Genomic DNA, 25,365 nt, shown 5'->3' with positions numbered 1-25,365 from the left:
TGACACATGTCATGAATATGAAGGAGGTTTATGAATGTTTATGACAACTGTCATTAAGTGTCATTCGCTCAATTATGTCATTTTTAATGCAAAGATGACATTGTTTGAGATGTCCGAGTTATGACAACTTGACATAAACCAACACATCATAACCTGTCAGTGTCTTTGTCATGACAACATGACATCATTTAGCTTTATGGGTTAACATTACATTAAACTGTCATGTGGTTGGTTTTGACATGAGGCCATTATAATAGTGTCATGAATATGTATCTTGAGCTCAAGTACAGTGGTACATTAAAATGTCATTAAGTGACAATACTCTGACAAATAATTTTATAACAGCGTCATGACTATTTTTCATTTCATGTTTTTTTTTTTTTTTTTTAAGTTTCCTCCAACAGAAGGTCAGATAATAGACAATTTCAAATTTTGTCAAAAAGATGACACTGTTATAAAATAATGGTAACACTCTTTTAACTAGTTGCTTATTACTATTAGCATTCATATGGCTAAAATATTGGCTATTTATTAGTACTTATAAAGCACATATTAATGCCTTATTCTGCATGATCTTATTCTACATTCTTAATCCTACCCAATACCTAAACCTAACAATTAACTATAATAAGCAGTAAATTAAGAGTTTATTGAGGGAAAAGTCATAGTTAATCGTTTATATATGTGTTCCCTATACTGAAATGTTACCAAAATAATGTAATGTAATGTTAACCCATAAAGCTAATTAGTTTTTTAAGTTTGATAATTAATCTGCTATGTCATGTTTATGACAGGTTATGATGTTTTGCTAATGTCACGTTGTCATGACAAAGACACTGACAGGTTATGATGTGTTGGTTTATGTCAAGTTGTCGTAACAAAGACATCTCAAACAATGTCATCTTTGCATTAAAAATGACATAATTGAGCGAATGACATTTAATGACAGTTGTCATAAACATGCATAAAACCTCCTTCATATTTATGACGTGTCATGTCAAGATTATGAAGGTGTCATGTCAGTCTTATGCACACCCCTTCAAGTAAAGTGTTACCATGGTTTCTTTACTGTACACAACCTCTCAATGCAGTCTCCTGCAGCCTAACAGTTAAAGATGTAATTGGAGGTTGGAGATCTCATCCAGAAGCTGTTTTGAGGTGGTCCCATCCTCCTGTCAAAATGCTCACTAGTCTTCCTTAACCAGCACTTCACATTCAGCATGGTGCCGATCTCACTGTGCTTTGAAATAATTCTGTGACCATTCACATTCTGGACATGAGCAATATCCAAAACCGAATGACCAGATTTAGCCATTTCAACAATTGGTTGCAGAGGATAACTCCTTCCATCTGGCCATTTTCACTAAAACCCACAAAATAAAGTCTAATAATATAGCTATTACTTGCCACAATTTATTGAATTACAGGCTGGGAATAATGAGTGCGAGCTTGCATGACCACTTGACCACACAATTTGGTGTTTCATTGCATCATGATAAATTATATAACTGAAATGTGGAACATGCATTGTTGTCTTTGAGATGCTAAACTCTTAAAAATAAAGGTTTCAAATGGGGGGTTTCACAACAGTTACATAGAAGAACCATCTTTCAGTGAACAGTCCTTAAAAGAACCATTCTTAGTCTAAAGAACACTTTAATTATAAAGAACCACTTGTGCAATTACTTCACTTGGATGGATGTTAAAGGTTCTTCATGAAACCAGATGTCAATAAAGAAACTTTAACCTCCATCTGGACTGGACAAGAACTAGATTTCAGCCTCCTGAAGAGGAAATGACATCTCCTTCATTGAGTGTAGTGTGTAGTCCTGTACAAAGGGGGAGGATAGAGGGTGTGCACTAAGTAAAAACAGAGCGTGTCCTGTCTCGGGTTACACAGAAGAGAAGGAGGAAAAAAAGAGTAGAGGAATTCACAGTCACTTTTTGCGAAGAGATTTAACTGGAGTTGCATGGAGCCCATCAGACTGGAGAATGAAGATCTCTGCAGTGGTAACAGCTCTCCTGACTAACGTCTTTTTTGGAAGTAAGTTCAGTGTGTTTGAATTGAAAGCCTAGGTGTCTAATGCATGTATTTCTTTCTGTTTTCATCTATTATTATTATTTATTTTTAGTTCTGAGAATTTGAATATAAAGTTCAAGTTCACCATGACAAGACTAGCTGTGGTCATAACTGTGCAATGCCTCAATATTAACACTGGAGCTGTATGAAATTTCAATTGTTTGTTTGTTTGGTTGGTTTTTTTCCTGATAAGTCACTTTTTCTCTTCAGCTATGAGTATGCTGTGGTTTCTGACTTCTTCACAAGTATATGAGGAACATCCTGATTTTTTGTAACTTAAATCTTATCTGTGAGCGTAAATGTGCGTCACTTTGTGTTTATAGATAGCACAACGTTCTCAGAAAGATCTGACACACCAAGTTGTTTTCTTCCTTACTGCCTAATGGAAAAAAAAAGATTTTGCAGAAGAATGTTTACATCTATTTATAACTTTATATTCAGGATTTATATGCCTATATTCAAATTTCCATTAAAACATATAGGCTACCTATATATTATGGTTTTATGTACAGCAAATATTTCCGGCTGTACAATATTTCACAAAATGATGTTTGAGGAACTGACCTCAAACATCCACAAAAATATCCCTTCCAGGGTATCTGGTTTCAAAAAAAAAAAAAAAAAAAAAATGTAAAAAGTGGCTCAATTAAGTGAAATTAGTTCTGTTGCAATTAAATACAGGCAGTGTAAAAAAAAAATTCACAATTTTTTTTTAAAGAAATTAATACTTTTATTCAGCAAGGATGCATTAAATTGATCAAAAGTGACTGTAAAGACATGTATAATGTTACAAAAGATCTTATTATGAAGCAGCGTAACTGTTTTCCAACTTTTATAATTATCATAAATGTTTTTTGAGCATCAAATCATCATATTAGAATGATTTCTGAAGGATCATGTGACACTGAAGACTGGAGTAATGATGCTGAAAATTCAGCTTTGATCACAGGAATAAATTACATTTTACTATATATTCATATAGAAAACAGTTATTTTAAATTGTAATAATATTTCACTATTTTTACTGTATTTTTGAGCAGCCTTGGTGAGCATGAAAGACCTCTTTCAAAAACATTAACAAATCTTACCGGCCCCAAACGTTTGAACACTATGCTGTATATATAATCTAATATATGTATTTGTGGCGATGTCTGCCTGAGATCCACCCAAATAATGTTCTCCAGATGGCCTGTCAAAAAGTCTCATTAAGCAAAAGAGTCTGGAAAGGCTCTCAGTTTTAATTTCCCAGCATGCATTGCTTTACAATGCTCTTTAAAGTCTACAGACAAATTGCTGGCTTAAACGACTGAGACGCTGAATAAAAAAATTACTCTCGTTTAATAATTGTTCATCCATTTTTCTTGAATACTGTGGCTGTATTAAATGTTGCATCTCTCTCATGAATGTCACGTCGATTCCAGATGTGTGCTCGGCTATCAACGTCACAGTCACTCCCTCTCCGTTCACGGTGGTGGCTGAGGGGGAGAACATCACCTTGTCCTGTCAGGTGAGCCAGCGGCGCCGGTCGGCGAGTCTGCCTGTGGTGCGCTGGATGTTTCAGCCGGAGTCGGGAGGAGAGGAGCTGCTGGTGGCGCGGGTGAACATGCAGAGAGCCAAGTTTTACGGGAACTACACCAAGAGCTTCCGCAAGCCCAAAATGAAACTGACGGTGGTGAAACACGGCAAGATATACAACCTCCTCATCGTGAACATCGGCGAACAGGACCGGGGTCTTTACAGCTGCAGGGTGCAGGAGTTTAAGAAGCATCAGGAACGATGGAAAGCTTTGACCAACAGCTCGGCCTCGACACAGCTCCGAGGTTTGTCTTAACGTTTCTAAACTTTGAATGCAAAATGCTTCACTGTTTCAAAGCCCTTGAAACGTCACAGGCTAGTGGTCAGTATGGTGCAACAAAAGCCCAAATTATACATTAAAAAAAACACCTTTTACAACCAAATGCAAATGTTTTATTGAAGATATAACTTTTAAGGCCATGTTTACACCTGGTATTAAAGGGGTGGTTGATTATGATTTCACTTTTTTAACTGTAGTTAGTGTGTAATGTTGCTGTTTGAGCATAAACAACATCTGCAAAGTTATGACGCTCAAAGTTCAATGCAAAGGAGATATTTTCCTATACAGAAATCACTTTTTAAGGACTACAAACAGACTACAACGAGCTTCTTCCTGGGGTAGTGACATCACAAACCCTAAAATTTACATAAACTCCGCCCCTGAGAAGACACAACAAAGGGGGCGGGGCCATGTTGGGCTGCTTTAGAGAAGAGGAAGAGTTGTTGTAGTCGAGTGTTGTTGTCATGCCGTCATTTTACGCCGGACTGCTTCACAAACGAGGGTCAATTCAACACAAAAGATGAACATGACGGCACATGCTAGTGGATGAGTTGAATCAACTCCACAGCAACTGCATAAATTTATCCACTAACCATTCAGAAACGTCCTGAAAGTTGTAACTTCTTCCTGAGTCTCTCCATCAGTGTCGACTCCGGTTTGAACAATGTAAGGCTGAACACGGTCGTCATTTTTGCTGCGTGAGATTCTCCTGCTTTGTTGTTGTTGAGCTGTTAAAGCTCCGCCCTCTTCTGGAAAGGGAGCGGGAGCAGCAGCTCATTTGCATTTAAAGGGACACACACAAAAATGGCGTGTTTTTGCTCACACCCAAATAGGGGCAAATTTGCTGAAACTTCACAAATACATTCTGGGGACACCAGAGACTTATATTACATCTTGTGAAGGGGCGTTATAGGTCCCCTTTAAGATACGTTCTGGTCAATAAGATCACAAGTGGACAACGCTAAATACTAGGGTAAAAGGTCTAAAATATTTCAGTCACTTCCAGAGGTAGTCGAAAACGCATTCGAACAGATTGTTTTTGTAGTGTAAAATCTCATGTGGTCGAATGTGTTTGAACTACCAAGACTGATGGGGAGTCGACTCCAAAAGAGTCAATTCCTCGACTCTGAATAGCCCCAGATTCGGGGTTGACTCCAGCACAGGAATCCACTCTCGTTGTCAACTCTGTTGCTGTGTCCGAAATCGCTCACTTGGTTACCGATCCCTACATTGTGCGTGGCAGTTTGAGTGCACTGAAAAAAAAATTGATTCATTGAATCACTTTTTCAAAACAGATGATTCATGCCCATCACTAGCACTATTCCATATGCTGTTGTGACTTTTCGCTGATGGTTTCTCTCATCTAGACTCTTAAATTGTCTCGAGGTTAGAAACATCTGACAAAATACTCACCGCATATGCGACGCATGTCGAGAAACTCTTTCGGGGTTTTATGTGTTAGATTTTCCATTAAAAACATGTGGAAAAGTGATCTAATATTTATGCGCTATATATCTGTCTTTTGGCAGTCAGGAGATGACAGAAACAAAGTGAACACTGGCGTAGTGACAGCCAAACGCTGTTGACACTGGCTGCGGAGTGGAGTTTTCCCTTACTAACTTACTGTACCGACAAACAGACACACAAAGAGACTGTCGCTCTCTGGGTCCAAGACAAAATAAGTCCAGACGTATTTTGAATGTAAGAAGGGGTTCACGCCAAAGCAGCAAGAGTCATAAAAGGCGAAGAGAAAAACGAGGTCGGGAACTTGACTAACAGATCAGAGTTTCCCAAAAAGGGGCGCCATTGCTCACTGTGGGTGGCCGTCGCATGGCCTACTGAAAGACATCAGGAAATCAAAATGGGGTGTTTGTGGCTTTTAGTGTTATCTACATGTGAATGTACTGCCAAACATCTGCAAGATTCGCTTTTAGCAAACATTTAAAATTTGCAGTCTTTCCTTTCAGTTGAAACAGACCAAAACAAGTTAAATCTAGTCTGAACTAAGGGACGTATACAATTTTTGTCAAATCGCCTCCGACCACCAAGGACTCAAATCCGACGTAGGCTCATTGGAAAAACATGCCATTACCTACATTTTTGCAGAAAATTTTTAAGCAATTCCCAGCTTAAAAATGAGCACTAGCGGCAGTAAAATGGATCGATTTTAATTCCTTTTCACACAAATTATGACTACATGGGCAAATTATAGAATAATATAGACTTGTTTTCACATGGTTCACATTTACACTTTCAAAACACTTTTAATGCAGTACATGACTTACATTTTGACGTTTGCATCACATCAGCAGCTCTATATGTTTGGCTTTTCTCACATGGTAAACTTGCTCGGCAGCTCAGCTGGTCCAGCTTGTGATTTGAAGCGCTCCGGTACGAGTCCCGTGAAACACGAGTCACGATAAGTGAGATCAAAGACTTGTAGAAGCAGCTGAAATGCATGGTTGATTCAGCAGAAATTTTTTAATTCTGACTTTATATCATGCAAATCTGACTTATATCATGCAATTCTGGCTATATATCACACAATTCTGACTTTATATCATGCAATTCTGACTTTATATCATGCAATTCTGAATTTATCTCACAATTCTGATTTTATAACTCCTATTCTGACTTTATATCACACAATTGCAATTTTATATCTCACAATTCTGACTATATAGCACACAATTCTGACTTTATATCATGCAAATCTGACTTTATATCACATAATTCTGACTTTATATCACGCAATTCTGACTTTATATCATGCAATTCTGACTTTATATCATGCAATTCTGACTATATATCACGCAATTCTGACTTTATATCATGCAATTCTGACTATATATCACACAATTCTGACTTTATATCTCACAATTCTGACTTTATATCATGCAATTCTGATTTTATCTCACAATTCTGACTTTATAACACACAATTCTGACTTTCTATCATGCAATTCTGAATTTATCTCACAATTCTGATTTTATAACTCCTATTCTGACTTTATATCACACAATTGCAATTTTATATCTCACAATTCTGACTATATAGCACACAATTCTGACTTTATATCATGCAAATCTGACTTTATATCACATAATTCTGACTTTATATCATGCAATTCTGACTTTATATCACGCAATTCTGACTTTATATCATGCAATTCTGACTTTATATCATGCAATTCTGACTATATATCACGCAATTCTGACTTTATATCATGCAATTCTGACTATATAGCACACAATTCTGACTTTATATCATGCAAATCTGACTTTATATCACGCAATTCTGACTTTATATCTCACAATTCTGACTTTATATCACATAATTCTGACTTTATATCACGCAATTCTGACTTTATATCATGCAATTCTGACTATATATCACGCAATTCTGACTTTATATCATGCAATTCTGACTATATATCACACAATTCTGACTATATATCACACAATTCTGACTTTATATCTCACAATTCTGACTTTATATCATGCAATTCTGATTTTATCTCACAATTCTGACTTTATAACACACAATTCTGACTTTCTATCATGCAATTCTGAATTTATCTCACAATTCTGATTTTATAACTCCTATTCTGACTTTATAACACACAATTGCAATTTTATATCTCACAATTCTGACTATATATCACACAATTCTGACTTTATATCATGCAATTCTGACTTTATATCATGCAATTCTGACTTTATATCACACAATTCTGACTTTATATCATGCAATTCTGACTTTATATCACACAATTCTGACTTTATATCATGCAATTCTGACTTTATAACTCCTATTCTGACTTTATAACACACAATTGCAATTTTGTATCTCACAATTCTGACTATATATCACACAATTCTGACTTTATATCACACAATTCTGACTTTATATCATGCAATTCTGACTTTATATTATGCAATTCTGACTTTATTTCACAAATCTGACTTTATAATTATGAGTTATGAGTTATAATTATGACAATTATGAGTTTATATCTCGCAATTACCTTTTTTATTTTTTATTTCATTGTGGAGGCAAGCTTAAAAGCTATTAAAAAAATCGCAAATTTAATGCCGTAATCTGGTGAAAAAACAGGATATTTTATCCATCAGGAACTGATTTGATTGTGAAAAGTGAAGATTACAAGAGAGAATAGAGTCACACGATTGAGTGGAGAGGTTTAAAAGAAGGATTCATGACATCAGCTAAAAAAGGAAAGTCATTTGATTTCAATAATAAAAGATTACAAACATGTTTTTTATTTGGAATAACTGTGCAGCATATCATCAATAATAACAACTTGTATTAGTAAAATACTGTAATTTCATGATGGGGATTGCTTGAAAAGGGGAGATGAAAAGACTGTAGAATGATGACATAAAAACATAGAAAACAGAAATCGCACATCCAGCAGCTACTATATGTACAGATAAACTCTTCCATACAGTTACACAAGATAAGCCCTTACTGTTAGTAATCACTTAGAATGGAACAATTATATACTTTAGTTGATGCACAACCTTAACTAACAGCTCAGTTTAAATGAGAATTTGTGTTTCTGATTTTAGGTTATCTATAGAAGTGTAGTCCCAAGTACTCCCAAAACCAGGCCATACCACTAAACTCAAAACTCTCTGTTCCTAAAACATGATCACATTTTCCACTGAGAGTATTTGTAAGGAGAGCCATTGAGCGTCTCTGCCATGTGAGGGAGGATGTGGTGCAGATTTAAATACACAGTAGCACAGAGAAATACTGACCGTGTTTGTGGGTTCGACAACAACGTAGCTAGATGTTTTGTGTGACTCTCGTCAGCACGTGTTGCAAATCAATATAGCCTTATTGAAGGCCGTCTCTGTGAAAAAGCCTAGATTTGAAGTAAATGGGTTGTATTTTTATGCATTTTTGTTGTGCCTGTCTTTATTTCCAATGATAAATGGCAAGTAACTATGCTGAATAAAAGGCACGACAACCATGAAGGCTTAGTTGTTATGGATGTGACAGAATGTGATCATTCATATCGCAGAGACAGAGGAAAATGTTAAATTCCCAACTTTTTTTATACTCATTCATCACTATTTCTTTTCATAGCTGAATGTGCTGTGGCCGTGCAATGAATTCATTAATATATCAACTGATGCAGCTGCTCTATTGAAGCATGCATCTGTGAGGTCTTCAACAAATGACTTTTGGCAAAGGGCATCCTGTACAGCGACATTAGCCTTCAGTAAACCACTGAAGATTTTGTATCTGGCTCTTTTTTGTCCAAATATAAGCCATATGACTCAACAGAGCTTTTGTCCCTCCCCAGTTCGGTCAGGCATGACCAAGGGCTCCAAAAATAAGCACATTTCTGCAAGAGTCATGAATAGAGAAATAAATAGCAGTCCATGTGCAAGCAGAAAACATTTGCAGTGTGGTTAATAAAAATGCATAGCCAACTGGAAATGCTGTGCATGATCTACATTCTAATTCTGTGAGAAACGATACATAGTAGATTCTACAATAAAGACATAATTTCATGTAGCTCTTTGCACAATACAAATGTTGTGTACTAATACATTGTGAAGTTTGCGTCACATAAGCAGCTCCATATGCATGTCTTTTCTGATGTAGTAAACTTGCTCGGTCGCTCACCTGGTACAGCACTGATTTGATCTTAGAGTGTGCATACGCTAAAATCCACACCAATGTTCATATTTATAAAAGGTCTTTGATGTGGAAAAGTTCTTAGTGCCATGTCAGGGTCTAAGCAGACATACACACTTTTCCTATAGTGGCAGAGAGTCAGAGTACTGAAATCGAATGCCAAGTAAAGATTTGGACGTTGACTGGTGCTCTTTTATATGTTAATGACATTAATTAAGCAGTGTTTACAAGGCAGAGATCTGAAACCATTAATCTTTAAGATCGTTTGTGATTTATAAATTTGACATCTGGAAGAGAAGCATATGCATGCTTTTTGTGCGTACTTTCGTTCTCTGAATCACACGTACGCACATTTGAGAAATAATCGTAAAATCAGATTACACTCTAAAAAAGAATGGGTTAAAAACAACCCAAGTTGGGTTGAAAATGGACAAACACAGCAGCTGGGTTAAATGTTTGCCCAATGTGCTGGGGAGTTTTATTGAACTCAACTATTGTTTAAAAATGATTATATCTGGCTTAAAATGAACCCAAAATATTTTGGAAATTAAACATCAGACACATAATTACTAGAGACAACAATAATAATCAAAAGGTGAACATTTATTAATAAGCAATTTAATAAATGTTAATTTCCAACATATTTTGGGTTCATTTTAAGCAAACAATACAGTCATTTTTAAACAGTAGTTGGGTTACATAAAACTACCCAGCAGGTTGGGCAAACATTTAAGCCAACAGCTGGGTTTAAATAGGTTGAAGGTCCAAATGTCAGTTTCAGTGCAGTTTTAAGCTAAAAGCCTTTATGAAATGCCATAGAGGTAACATAATTGTTCAGACACTTTGCATCACAGAAATACATTATATTTTAACACTCTGGGGTCGGCGGTCACGCCGGCGTGATCACCGTGTTTTTTTTCTAACCAGTGTGAAAGAGACTCAAAATACTCCGTTAATGTTGCACATACAATTAAGAGCTATACACCATTTTAATCTGTGGAATATCTTCTTTCATTTGTGTACACTCAGAGTAAAAACAAAATGTTGTGCTTTTTGTAAAATAAAGAAAACTAACATGATGCATGATCTCTCGTCTCCCTCTGAAGGAAGTCCAATCTGATAGTTCTCAGAAAATGAACTGTAACTTAGTGAATACTAATCACAAAAAAATTACACTTATGTCTAAAAAAACGTTGAAATGTCAGGTTTTAAATCGTGTAAGTCAAATCGAAAACAAATATTCTGTGTTTATGTAATCTGTATGAAAAGAGAGCCATGTCAGAAGTCCGTGATTCAGCTCATTATCCGCTAATGCGGCCACGCCCACGGAGCCAGCGCTATTCAGACGCAAATTCAGAGGCAATGCATGCATTCATCGTCTCAATCGTGTATTTATTGTCTTGAAAAGTGTTTTGAATAGCCATAGTTAGCGATCTCTGGCCTCTGTTAGTTCGGTTAGTTCCTGGATTGCCTATTCTTCTTTAGTGCTCAGGCATTTGTGGACTAAAGGTGCACAGAGCACCCTCCGGCTGCAAGTATGAATTGAAAACACAGTATCCAGCACTCATAGTAATGACAATAAATCCTGAATAAATATTACTCTTCTGTATAGAAAATTGACAAACATATGAGAATCCATCAATATTTCTCCAAATGTGCATGCTTTTAAGCTAAAAGCCTATATGAAATGCCATAGAGGTAACATAATTGTTCAGACACTTTGCATCACAGAAATACATTATATTTTAAAGAATATAATAGAATACCATTATTTTAAATTGTAATAATATTTCACAGTGTTGCTGTTTTTTCTGTATGTTTGATTTACACCATGAGCTTGAGACATGATCAATGTCTCACAGGTTTTTTCACAGCCTACCTGACATATTTTGGGTTCATTTTAAGCAAACAATACAGTCATTTTTAAACAATACTTGGGTTAAATAAAACTACCCAGCAGGTTGGGCAAACATTTAAGCCAACAGCTGGGTTTAAACAGGTTGAAGGTCCAAATGTCAGTTTCAGTGCAACTTCAAAGAGCTCTACATGATCCCAGACGAGGAATAAGAGTCTTATCTAGAGAAATCATCGGTCATTTTCTTAAACAAAAAAAGAGATACTTTTTAACCACAAATGCTCATCTTGCACTGCTCTGCGATGCTCCACGTGTGATGTAGACAGAAGTACCAATCCAGTGTCTACAAAATGAATGTGCAAAGACTAAGTCAAACACCCTTTACAAAAAAGGTAAAACAATGATGAAGTACAATTTTGAAGTTGGAGGAGAAAATGAGATGGAGCTTTTTGCCCTACCGCGGTACTTCCACCTACGTCACGCGTGACCTTTCCAATGCAATTACGTAATGCGCGGCGCATCACAGAGCAGTGCAAGACATTTGGACCTTCAACCCATTGAACCCCAGTGAAGTCCACTATATGGAGAAAAATCCTGGAATGTTTTCCTCAAAAACCTTCATTTCTTTTCCACTGAAGAAAGAAAGACATAAACATCTTGGATAACATGGGGGTGAGGAAATTAACAAGAAATTTTAATTCTGAAGTGAACTAATCCTTTAAAAAAATTATGTTTTAATGAATATATATATATATATATATATATATATAGGATCAATTCAACTCATTTGATTTAAGCAAGTCAAATTTGCTCTTTAGTGGTCTGTTGCACACCCAAAAGGCGGCTAAACTTACTCAGTAGCCGAGGTGGCTGTGTTTGTTCGGCCAACTAGCCTTTCTGTCGTCAGCTGCTGTGGTTATGAGTATTTCAGGGCATCACAGTGGGTGTTAGCCACTACGAGCCAGGACCATATCCAGAGAGAGGGAAAGCCTCACTGCTGTCATCCCACACACATCTTCCCCTGCAATTTACTTGATTTAACTGCATGTTGCATGTAATTATGAAGGTCTGGAGCCACAGTGATGAGTGTGCAATTCTCTCTTCTTCCTCTCGCAGTCCATGTTCTCCCAGCCGGCAAACCAAAAGAGGAACTGTGGAGTCTGTTTGAAGGTAAGCCACAAAACTGTGTTCAACCATATTGTCTTGGACCAACAACAAAAAAAAAACGTACTAAACACGTTCTTTCAGATGCAGCAAATAGTCTAATAGAAATGGAAGATAATTCACTCAAAAATTAAAATTTTGTCTTCATTACTTTCATTTACTTTCTTATGTGGAGCAGACAGAATATCCTGTCTCTTTTCCATATAATAAAAGTGAATGGGTAGTATGGGTCTTAAATCAAGATACATTTACTTCTCAATACAAAAAGGTTACACTGAATGCTGTTATATAGGCACTGCAGTGTCGTGGGTATTTTCTGTGCAGTGCAGCTGCGTGAAGTGCTGTTTCTCTTGTGTGTTTCAGACGTGTATCTGTGTGCTGTGCTGGTGTGTTGTGTTGGGCTCTTGTGCATGTGCATGTTCACTATAGCTGTGAGCTGTCAGTATCTGCAGAGGAAAAGACGATTAAAAGGTATGATTCTTGCTGTTGTTGATGTACGGTTGTGCTCAAAAGTTTACACACCCCTTGCAGAATCTGCAAAATGTTCATTATTTTAACAAAATAAGAGGGATCATACAAAATGCATATTATTTTATATTTAGTACTGTCCTGAATAAGATATTTTGCATAAAAGATGTTTACATATAGTCCAGAAGACCAAAAAAAATGGCTGAATTTTTTTAAAAATGACTCCGTTCAAAAGTTTACACACCCTTGATTCTTAATACTTTGTGTCAAGATGATCCACAACTGTTTTGTGATGGTTGTTCATGAGTCTCTTGTTTGTCCTGAGCAGTTAAACTGACCAACGTTCTTCAGAAAAATCCTCCAGCTCCTGCAGATTCTTCAGTTTTCCAGCATCTTTTGCATATTTGAACCCTTTCCAGCAGTGACTGAATGATTTTGAGATCCATCTTTTCACACTGAGGACAACTGAGGGACTCAAACACAACTATTTAAAAAGGTTCAAACATTCACTGATGCTCCAGAAGGAAACACGATGCATTAAGATCAAGGGGGTGAAAACTTTTGCACATGATGAAGATGTCCAAATTTGTCTTTTTTTGTTTAAATATCAATTTTTTTCATCTAGTACTGCCCTTTGGAAGCAACAGAAGATCTTGCATGTTTCCCAGAATACAATAAGTACAATTTACCTTGATTTTCAAATTCAAAAAGTTTTCACCCCCGGCTCTTAATGCATTGTGTTTTGCATTGTGATCACTGCTGGAAAGGGTTCAAATATGCAAAAGATGCTGGAAAACTGAAGAATTTGCAGGACCTGAAGGATTTTTCTGAAGAACAGAGCTCAGTTTAACTGCTCAGGACAAACAAGAGACTCATGAACAACCATCACAAAACATAAAAACAGTCGTGGATCATTCAGGTAACCACACACAGTATTGAGAATCAAGGGTATGTAAACTTTTGAACTGGTCATTTTGTTAAATTCAGCTATTTTTTGATTATATGTAAACATCTTTTATGTAAAAATATCTCATTCAGGACAGTACAGAATAAAAAATAACATGCATTTTGTATGATCCCTCTTATTTTGTTAAAATAATTAACATTTTGCAGGTTCTGCAAGGGGTGTGTAAACTTTTGAGCATGACTGTAAAACAGTGATAAACAATTAATGTGCTTGTTAATAATCTAAATCATATATTCTGCTTATTGACTTTTTTTTTTTTTCATATGCTCCTTTTTGTTAGAAAACTATCATTTGGTCAAGAGCCCACAGAACAGGTGAGAAAAGATGAAAAAAACACATTGTTTCAAAGCAGCTTTACAGAAAATCATGATGTCAATATCTTCATGCTTTATACTGTAGTTGCATGTAGCAGATTAGAGCTGGCTCATTATATAGTTTACATTTTGTAACAATATAAACAATCACGCAGCTGAGATTTGCTATATGGTATATATCGCTTTACGTGTGTGTGCTATATGCATGCAGGCTAAATACACTGAACACAAAATTAAGTGATTTTTTATTGGATATCAGTGGAAGAGAGGCATAACTACAGATTTTGTAAGTAAATAGCTTATCATTTAATGAATTGACAGCCTGTTCGCTAATCTTTAACATGTTTTAGACTAAACAATACTATATGTAGATTTTACCTTGATAAAAATGTTATTTTTTAAGAGAAGTCAGAGTAGGGAATGTCACGATAGGTAGGACTTATTTACCATTAACACATTTTCTGGTATTAACAACAGAAAATAAATAATATCGATGTTTTATTTCTTTGGCTTTCAGGTTTTACTTATTATAAGACGACTTGAATGACTATGACTGCCATGCGCTATGATGCTGATATAATACATTTTATTGAATAAAGAATTTAATTTATTAATTATAGTAGCCAATCACAGGCATATCTGTTGAATGCATGAACACAATGGCCAATCAGAGGTCTTTAAGTTAGTCAGAATCCGCTCAAAATGATTGGTATCATCGCATTTTGAAATATATCAATACCGATTCGACAACTGTAGATATTTGTACTGGAAAAGTCAAATCATTTTTTGCAGTGTATGTTATACTATATATCCAACTTAATATATTGCTGGGTGATAATATAGTTATATATAAAAATCAAGGAGGACAACCTTCCTCATGAACTGAAACTGTGTTCATGTGTGTCCAGTTCAGGGGAGACGGTCACTAGTGTCGTCAGTCTGTCTCCAGCTCTTCCCAAGAAGGTGAGAAAGTACAAGAAAAATAAAAGAGTTGAGCAGCCAGATGTGCCACCAGAGATACCGGCTAAAGGTAGAGTAACATTCCCAAATTCACCTCTGTATATGACTGAAGTGCATACTGTAGATCTCAGTTTAACAAGTACAATATTACATCTCAGCCCCTATTGTAGACAAAATGCGAAAGCCAAAGCTTTTGAAACCTCAACCCAGAAAAGTGGTTTTGGTAAGTTACTTTTACGAAATACACAGAAGTTTGTTGTTTGTATTGCAGAACTGCCAGTTGTTGTATGTCATATTTTATATGCGAGCTGTAACTCCTCTACCATTTTCCCGTCCCAACAGCCCAAAATTGCAGAGGAGAGTCTGACGTACGCCGAGCTTGAACTGATGAAGCCACTGCCTGAAGCCAAAGCTGCGAAGACAGGAACGGTGTACGCTCAGATACTCTTTGAGGACAAGCCTGTGTAGCATTACATTTACTCGGTACAAAACATTATTTATAATAACACAATGCTGATTTTTTTTTTTTTCTGATGTTTTATACATGCAACCTTAGGTGAAGTGTAAATATTGTATATGTATATTCATTTTTTTTATGTTTATGTCTTATCTGTGATACAAGTTTAATATTTAGCAAATCCAAAACACACATGCAGGAAATTGTCATCTGAAAACTGCAAACTGTAACTAAATGGCGTACAAAAGCCCTAATATTACCTATTTAAATTTAAAGTTGGACTCCTATCTGTTAATAAACTAATAATTTATACAAGGACATTTGCACAAATAACTTTTAGCCACAAAAACACACGGAAATCATCTCAGGAATATTCTGGGTTCAATATAAATTAATTTGCACAGCTTCTGTGTCCTGCAATTGATGTATTTTTACGTCAATTATATTAAATACTATTTTGCTATATTAAAGGATCCTAATTTTACGGAAGAGGGATTAAGGCCAAGCAATAATAAAAAAATAAAACCATCTCGAGATTAAAGTTGTTAAATTTTGAGAAAAAAGTCGAGATAAATGTTGAGAATAAACTCGTTAAATTACGAGAAAAAAACTCGTTAAATTTTGAGAAAAAAGTCGAGATAAAATGTTGAGAATAAACTCGTTAAATTACGAGAAAAAAACTCGTTAAATTTTGAGAAAAAAGTCGAGATAAAATGTTGAGAATAAACTCGTTAAATTACGAGAAAAAAACTCGTTAAATTTTGAGAAAAAAGTCGAGATAAAATGTTGAGAATAAAGTCATTAAATTACGAGAAAAAAGTCGTTAAATTACGAGAACAAATTCGTTAAATTATGAGAAAAATGTCATTAAATTACAAGAAAAAAGTCGTTAAATTACGAGAACAAATTCGTTAAATTATGAGAAAAATGTTGTTAAATTTTGAGAAAAAAGTCGAGATAAAATATTGAGAATAAAGTCATTAAATTATGAGAATAAAATCATTAAATTACGAGAACAAATTCGAAAAAACTCATTAAATTTAAATGAGATATGAGAAAAATGTTAAATTTCATTAAATTACATTAAATTAAGAAAAAAGTCGTTAAATTACGAGAACAAATTCGTTAAATTATGAGAAAAATGTTGTTAAATTTTGAGAAAAAAGTCGAGATAAAATATTGAGAATAAAGTCATTAAATTATGAGAATAAAATCATTAAATTACAAGAACAAATTCGTTAAATTACGAGAAAAAACTCGTTAAATTTCGAGAAAAAGGTTGAGATAAAATGTTGAGAATAAAGTAATTAAATTACGAGAAAAAACACGTTAAATTTCGAGAAAAAGGTTGAGATAAAATGTTGAGAATAAAGTCATTAAATTACGAGAAAAAAGTCATTAAATTACGAGAAAAAAGTCGAGATAAAATGTTGAGAATAAAGTCATTAAATTACGAGAATAAAATCATTAAATTACGAGAACAAATTAGTTAAATTATGAGAAAAAACTTGTTAAATTTCGAGAAAAAGGTTGAGATAAAATGTTGAGAATAAAGTCATTAAATTACGAGAAAAAAGTCGTTAAATTACGAGAACAAATTCGTTAAATTATGAGAAAAATGTAGTTAAATTTCGAGAAAAAAGTCGAGATAAAATGTTGAGAATAAAGTCATTAAATAATGAGAATTAAGTCATTAAATTGCGAGAAAAAAGTCGTTAAATTACGAGAACAAATTCGTTAAATTATGAGAAAAATGTAGTTAAATTTCGAGAAAAAAGTCGAGATAAAATGTTGAGAATAAAGTCATTAAATAATGAGAATAAAGTCATTAAATTACGAGAAAAAAGTCGTTAAATTACGAGAACAAATTTGTTAAATTATGAGAAAAATTTAGTTAAATTTCGAGAAAAAAGTCGAGATAAAATGTTGAGAATAAAGTCATTAAATTATGAGAATAAAGTCATTAAATTGCGAGAAAAAAGTCGTTAAATTACGAGAACAAATTTGTTAAATTACAAGAACAAATTCGTTAAATTACGAGAACAAATTCGTTAAATTATGAGAAAAATGTAGTTAAATTTCGAGAAAAAAGTCGAGATAAAATGTTGAGAATAAAGTCATTAAATTATGAGAATAAAGTCATTAAATTGTGAGAAAAAAGTCGTTAAATTACGAGAACAAATTTGTTAAATTACGAGAACAAATTCGTTAAATTACGAGAATAAATTCGTTAAATTACGAGAATAAATTCGTTAATTTAACGAGTTTATTCTCAACATTTTATCTCGACTTTTTTCTTGAAATTTAACAAGTTTTTTCTCGAAATTTAATGACTTTAATTTCGAGATGGTTTTATTTTTTTTATTATTGCTTGGCCCTAATCCTCTTCCGTAGTTTAGTGATGAGACTTTCCTAGGCAGAGGAGATTACTGACATACTGTAATTTTCTCAATGTAAACAGTAGTTTGTGCACTGTTACATCTCATAACTTTATGTTAAAGGATTAATTCACGTTCAAATGAAAATTAGCCCAAGCTTTACTCACCCTCAAGCCATCCTAGGTGTGTATGACTTTCTTCTTTCAGACGAACACAATCAGATATATTTTAATAAATATCCTGGTGCATCCAAGCTTTATAATGGCAGTGAACGGAACCAACAAGTATGAAGCTGAAGAAAGTGCTTCCGTCCACATCCATCCATCATAAACGTGTGCTCAAGTAAAGGCCCTCTGAAGCAAAGCAATGCATTTGTGTAAAAAAATATCCATATTTAACAAGTTATGAAGTAAAATATCTATTTTCCGCCAGACTGCCTTCCATATTCAACGTACAAAGAAAGTGTAAACTGGCATCACGTCAGTTACACTTTGTAGCATAAGCTTTGTGAACATTTTTCAGAAAACAAGACTTAATATGCCATTTTGCTTCTCTTGATTTAAGAGTCTACTGCAAAGACTGCGTAAGGTTATTTTAGTTGTTGTTTTTTTGCAGTGTAAGTCCATTACTGTTAATGTGATTTCTGTTTGTTTATTTTCACAAACTAAGGGAAGACCCAGAATTATTTCTGTGGTAATGGAAAGCAGGCCACAGAAGCTCAACTCGCACTGAACCCGGAAAATTCCTTTAAATCTGTCGAAATGCTCAAGCCTGTTTGTTTTTTTTATAACTTCTTTTTTAATGGAAGAACGTTTTGGATTTAATAATGGAAAAGCTAATGAACAATCAGGGCGTATCCATATCTGGAACAGACATACAGGCACCGCTGATTCGACCCCTTCAGCGTCTGTCTCACTCTTTAAGAATAAATAAGACACAATCTCTCACTCGAAGGGTTTTTGACACTATCACAGACTTGCAATGTGTTAGAAAGTTATTTAACTGTGAAATGTAAAGGGTCCTACTGAGATCCCACAGCCTTCACCACTAACAAGAACCATCTGTGAATGACGTACAGAGACCCACATGCAAAAGATAGACTGTTTTTCTCTTCTGTTTTGTAAGTGTACTGTAAATTAAATGTTTCTATGTGAAAGAACACGACTAAACCTCTCAATGCTTTTATTGTGGACATCATTTGCAAATTCTGTATCTAAAGAAAACAGTCATGTTCAGTTTCTGTGAGGGTTTGTGTGAACTGTGATTTGTGGGATTGCAAGAGGCAAAGTTTCACATGTGTTTGTGTTTAAATGGGAGGTCACGTTCTCAACGGTACTAGATTAGAAAGCAGTGTGGAGAGAAATACATATCTGTAGTCCTTTCATATTAATATAATGGTAAATCAAAAAGATGAAGCATTAAAAGTGTCAAGCCGTGATATTTCATTCTGTCACTTTTATGTCTTACTATTCCTGTTGACCGTTGTAGTCTTAAAGGGATAGTTCATCCAAAAATGTTGTCAACATTTACTCACCCTCAAAACCTATATGCAAATTTTTTTTTAGCAGTGTCTGTTTACACTAAGTGCAAATAGCATCCCTTGTTGGCAAATGCTATTTACACTAGCTCCGCCCACCAATGTCTGGTTGGGCCACTTAAGTTTAAGAAAAGAAAAAAATCAACTTCTTCACTGGTGCAGTAGTAGCGACTAAGGCTCGCAGAACTGGCTTTTAATGGAATCAACGCAGAAAATGCAAAATGAAAATAATGTTCTAAAAGTGGAAATAACCTAAGAAAATATGTTATTTTTACTTGGTGTAAATAAACTAAGAAAATATGAGTGTTTAATAATATTAAAAGAGCTTATTGGGTAGGGTTAGGGGAAGGTGTAGGGAGGGTTTTTATTCTCCCAATAAGGCAGCATCCATTTAATAATTTTAATAGATATAATCATTTACACTCTATTTGATATTATTGCATTCTGTTAATGTACAAAAATACTGAGATGTAAATAGTATCTGCCAATATAAAGTATAGATAGCATCTAATTACTATTTACTCTTAGTGTAATTAGCATTGCAAAGAACTGATACTTTTACTATTTTTATTTAGTGTAAATGCATCTATCGTGAAAAAATTTTTATAGAATCTATCTAAGAAAATATGCTATTTTCACCTATTTTTATTTAGTGTAAATAGCATATCGATAAGAAAATGCTGCTATTGTCACTTAGTGTAAATAGCAACTATTGCTAAGAAAATATGCTATTTTTATTTAGTGTAAATAGCATCTATCGCTAAGAAAATATGCTATTTTTATTTAGTGTAAATAGCATCTATCGCTAAGAAAATATGCTATTTTTATTTAGTGTAAATAGCATCTATCGCTAAGAAAATATGCTATTTTCACTTAGTGCAAATAGCCACTGCCATTTTTTTTTTTCTGCAGAACACAAAAGATGATATTTTGAACCAACTTTGGGCCCCATTAACTTTCACTGTATTGACCAAAAAAAGACATTTTTCAAACTATCTTCACAGAAAATCATGTTTATGTTTATAAAATACTCATGCCTTATGGTCACATTTAGATTTAGCAATGATAAAAGCAATTAAGCAGTTGAGATTTGCTATATATTATATATTACTCTACACAACTGTTTGTATGGCAATGAAGTTGGACATATATCCAATGCAACAGATTAAATCAATTAAATTTTTAAGCCAACGGTTGGGTTGGTCCACATCTGACCCAAATTTGGGTTGAAACAACTCAGCATTTTTTGTGCATAGTTACATTTTGTGACAAAATAAAACTAATTCTGTTCTTGTTCTTCAGAATAAAGAATTGCATACAGATTTGGAGGGTGAGTAAATGATGACAGAATTTATATTTTTGGGTGAACTATCCCATTTACACACCTAGCACTGCCAGTGCATATACACCATAAATTATAGTCTTAGTCAGTGTATGCAAACAATGTTTTATTGACTGTATTTGAACTGCAGGACAAAACTGGTGATTTACACCCAACACTACTAAAGTTTGTTCCGTAACAGTCACCATAAAATATTTCACCAAATGAGGGAAAAAAACATGGCTTGTGTTGCTTTAACATGACCTAAATAAAGCTAAAATAATCTGGGGAGACACGCCAAAACCAGTGAAACGTTATACTAAAAGTAGACACGGTTTGAATTAGCTCATGAAAGAAAGGTTTCCATTTTTGACCATGGGATGAGTCTCAGACAAGATTCTTTGAACGGCATCCAGGTAAACATTTATGAAGGTCTGCACGTGCCCTAAAAAACCCCACATCCTTTCAAAACAACCATGTGCCAGTTTTCCAGAGACCATTTTAGAGCTTATAACACACCTTCGCACATTTAAAAGTTTAACGGATAATACAAGACAGAGTTAAATCAGTTTCAAAACAAGAGATCTACAAGATGTTTACCAAGTCAGGAAATGAAGAATACATAAAACCTGAGGTCACATCAATTATGAAGTGTGTGATTACACGAGGTGAGCGTAATCTTGTAACTGACACTATAAAGCTGCTCCTGACAGCAGGAGCTCATGGACATGAAGATCTTATCATTGTAACACAGACAGATGTAACATCATAGCATGTGGTCTGGAAGCCTCTCCAAAGTGCCTCAGCTAACCAAAACAAATCATTAAAATACATAAATATGTCTCTGCCTCTGAAAACACAATGTATTAAAGGCAAGGACAGTTTGATAAAAGAGATGTATATATATTTATATTTATACATCAGTTCTGTACCACACTTGTACCATGAACTGTAGCTTTAAGAGTTTTTTAGGCAAGAATGTAGTTGTTTAGACCTGAAATATGTGACTCATATTTAATCATAGCACTATTTTACAATTTGTTTAGACGTTTTCGGAGATGCGAGCTCCAGGCAGTTCAGTGCTCGTGTACCCGCCGAGAACAGCTTCATCTCAGCCAGTGCTTAATTATAAAAATGGAATGATTTTTTAAATTAAAAAATGTGCAATGAAAAACATGTGTGCTAAACACTTAAGCAAGTGCATATGGTTTGTCCAATGTAACTGTGATGTCCAAAAATTTAATAATAATAATATTTTTTTAAAGATTTAAAGGGGCGTGAGCAAAAAAGTTTGATGATTTTCTATAGGCACTGTATGTATGCACACATATACTAGCCTATACAAACAATAAAACATTGTGTGCTTACATACAGCACAATCCAAATATAATTTCTATTTAGGGCAGCTTTTACTTTTCTAAAAGATATGACCTTCTCCTGGTGGATGAAAAATGTGGGTCACACTTTAGAGTAGGGTTCAGTTCTCACTATTAACTAACTATTAGACTTTTGCCTCAATAAACTCCTAATTACTGCTTATTAATAGTTAGTAAGATAGTTGTTAAGTTTGGGTATTGGGTAGGATTAAGGGATGTAGAATATGGTCATGCAGAATAAGGCATTAATATGTGCTTTTTAAGTACAGGCAATAACCTAGGAATATGCATTATAATAAGCAACTAGTTAATAGTGAGAATTGAACCCTAATCAAAAGTGTTACCGAATTTTGTAAAGACATAACAACTCCCTGGCAAGTTTTGTACAGTGACCATCTGAACAAGCCTGGCCAAGTTCTTGGCCATGGAAAAGCATCTCTTCAGCGGACGGCATCACAAGCTTTCTCATCATTAACTGTTGCCAGCAAGCTTAATTTCCCAGTCATCACAAATCCCCTGTCCGTCATCATCACTGACCGTCCAAGCTTTTCTAACTCGATATGTGACAGAATGAGCTGGAGAAAACAAGAGGGTGTTTGGCTTCTCAGAACCAGAAACCAGATCCTTGCATGTCTGTGTAAGTGTGAAGCAGCGGTGTGTGAGGAAGCTCTGAAATGTCCTCTCAAGGAGCCCTTAGATCACTTTTCCCACGCAAGCAATTTGCTGATGGTTAATGTCTAAAGCATCTGGAGCAACAACAACTAGGAAATTATAGTGCTCAAAAGGTTCAAAGAAAGCCTTGGTTTTAATCTTTTATTAAATTTTTTGGTCCTCAAAAACACGATTACAATTTAAATACTCAGAATTGTGTGGTCTACACTCATCTGTAGCCAAAATAACAGAACAAATGATATAAACAGGTTCAATATATAGTAGAGCTGCTCGATTAATCGTTAAAACATCACAAACTCGATTCAAACACCCATGCGATCTCATTCCTACATGACAACAATTCGGCTGTGTCATGTACGATCACAGTGAACATTCAGATCTGCGCAGTTGTTTCTTATAGGTATGAAACAGCTTCACAAAGAGTCTTTTCAACCACACAGTATCATTATTTCTGTGTTACATTTATTCAAATTATCACTGAAGCACTGGGATAAAAGTTTACAGTTCAGATATAAACACGGATGTCTACGGTAGCCACCAAATTAGAGCAAATCACTTTTGAAAGTAACTTGATGCTTCAAATAAAGACTGCATCAATTACATCGTTACACCAGTAGGTGGTGACAAATGACTGTTTAAAAAAAAAGTATTTGTCATTGTTGGGTATGTTAATGTGACAACGATGTACTAAAACCTGAAAAGTTTTTCTTTGTACATACAACATTGTCAAAATGATCCCCATTCACACAGATCTACGAAAATGACTAAATGCTGTATTACGCTACCAGGCCAGTAGATGTCACTTTTTTTAAAAGAAACACTACGTGCCAATAGACTGTAATGCATACACGAAATCACCATTTTCTCAAATTCGCATCTTTTTTATGTTTATACAGAGATGGTAACGGTGTCGTTTTCAAAAACTTTGATCTTAACACTTTGAAACCCATTTTCAAAAGTTTGCTTTTTAGGCCCCCAAACACCATTGTCATGTAAATGAACGGCCAAAACACAAAAAAAATTCTGTCTTTAGTTAAAAGTGATGCTGTGTAAACAGTCCCTGAATCATTCATTCAAAAGATTTGTTCAAAAACACTGATTCATCCAGTAATGATATAAATGAAGTCATTGAATCATTCACTCAACTGATTAAAAAATGCATAAATCAAATTAATTATATTTTAAAATAGACTGCAGCAATTAACATTTTGTCAGAACCTCTAGTAAATTATATGCTATTTTATTTAGTTGTCTATTTAGAATTGTGGGAGATTCTCAATTTATCCAGAACCGTGCAGCTTTAATATATGCCATTTATTCAGCATTCTTCGTGGGTGACCATGATTTCGCCAAGTATTACGTGTTCCTGGATCATCATTTTTTTGTTGGTGCTGGATCAAACAAACATAGCCATTATTCCAAACCCTAACCAGGAGGTTGATCTGGGAACACATCCTACTCAGCAGAATGACACACGTCCTACTTAGCAAAATGAGGGGATAACTATGAAGCATCCAGACCAGCCGTCACCTTACCCAAATGACCTAGATAAGATACACAGGTGACTTGAGGTGAAGTATCTTTTGCAATTTTAGTCACACTAAATGTGTTTTGATGAGTAGATGGATTGTTTCGTTCAAACACTGAGTGAGTCATAACTCACCTAGACAGCTAATTTAACTAATGAGTATAAAGTTTGAGGTGGTTGCAGTTTAAAACAAAACTTTAGCATTTCAAGATATCAATTTTCAAGGGCATGCATTTAGTTTTGTTATTTCCTCAAGTAGTTACATTTCAATGCAATTTGCAAAATATTCCAAAATATTTTTGCATGCATCATCAAACAGGTAAATAATCATCAAAACAGTTTACTGCCCTCTCTTGGTGGAAAAATGCAATGACAAATGTAGTGATATTTTGCTTGACTGTAAATGAGCCAACTTTACTCATGATTAAAGATTGAGGTGATGAAAAATATTGCATTTGCATTTTGCATTTTGCATATTGCATTTATTTTCTCACCAGGAATTGTATTTCAAGCGATTTACAAAAAATGCTTTTTTTGATTTTTTTTTTTTTTTAATTTACTCAAGTAGTGAAATAATGATTAAAGTTGCATGATTTCTTTTGCATGCTTTCAAAATATTTTGCATCATCAATCAGGTAAATACACATCAAAGTAGTTTGCTGCCCTCTCTTGGTGGTAAAATGCAATGACAAATGTAGTGATATTTTGCATAAGGGGTCAAAGATGAAAAAGGCTTTTCAAGCATCAAAACAATAAGTGTAAT

The 25,365-nt window shown here is 34.6% G+C and overlaps 1 protein-coding gene across 1 annotated transcript; it reads left to right on the top strand.

The window, feature by feature from the left end:
- Positions 1 to 1,032: 1,032 nt before the first annotated feature.
- On the top strand, positions 1,033 to 16,311 carry vstm4b (V-set and transmembrane domain containing 4b). The gene is made up of 8 exons (XM_048171437.1): positions 1,033 to 2,044; positions 3,502 to 3,900; positions 12,577 to 12,630; positions 12,988 to 13,095; positions 14,340 to 14,373; positions 15,282 to 15,403; positions 15,492 to 15,556; positions 15,676 to 16,311. Exons 1-8 carry the CDS (start codon positions 1,993 to 1,995, stop codon positions 15,799 to 15,801), a joined length of 960 nt encoding a protein of 319 aa, XP_048027394.1. The 5' UTR covers positions 1,033 to 1,992; the 3' UTR covers positions 15,802 to 16,311.
- The last annotated feature ends 9,054 nt before the right edge of the window (positions 16,312 to 25,365 follow it).

The sequence above is a fragment of the Megalobrama amblycephala genome, linkage group LG20 (genome assembly GCF_018812025.1).
Source record: "Megalobrama amblycephala isolate DHTTF-2021 linkage group LG20, ASM1881202v1, whole genome shotgun sequence".
Classification (NCBI taxonomy): domain Eukaryota; kingdom Metazoa; phylum Chordata; class Actinopteri; order Cypriniformes; family Xenocyprididae; genus Megalobrama; species Megalobrama amblycephala.
Note: the sequence above shows the minus strand (reverse complement) of the source record. Positions and strands in the feature narration are given on the sequence as shown.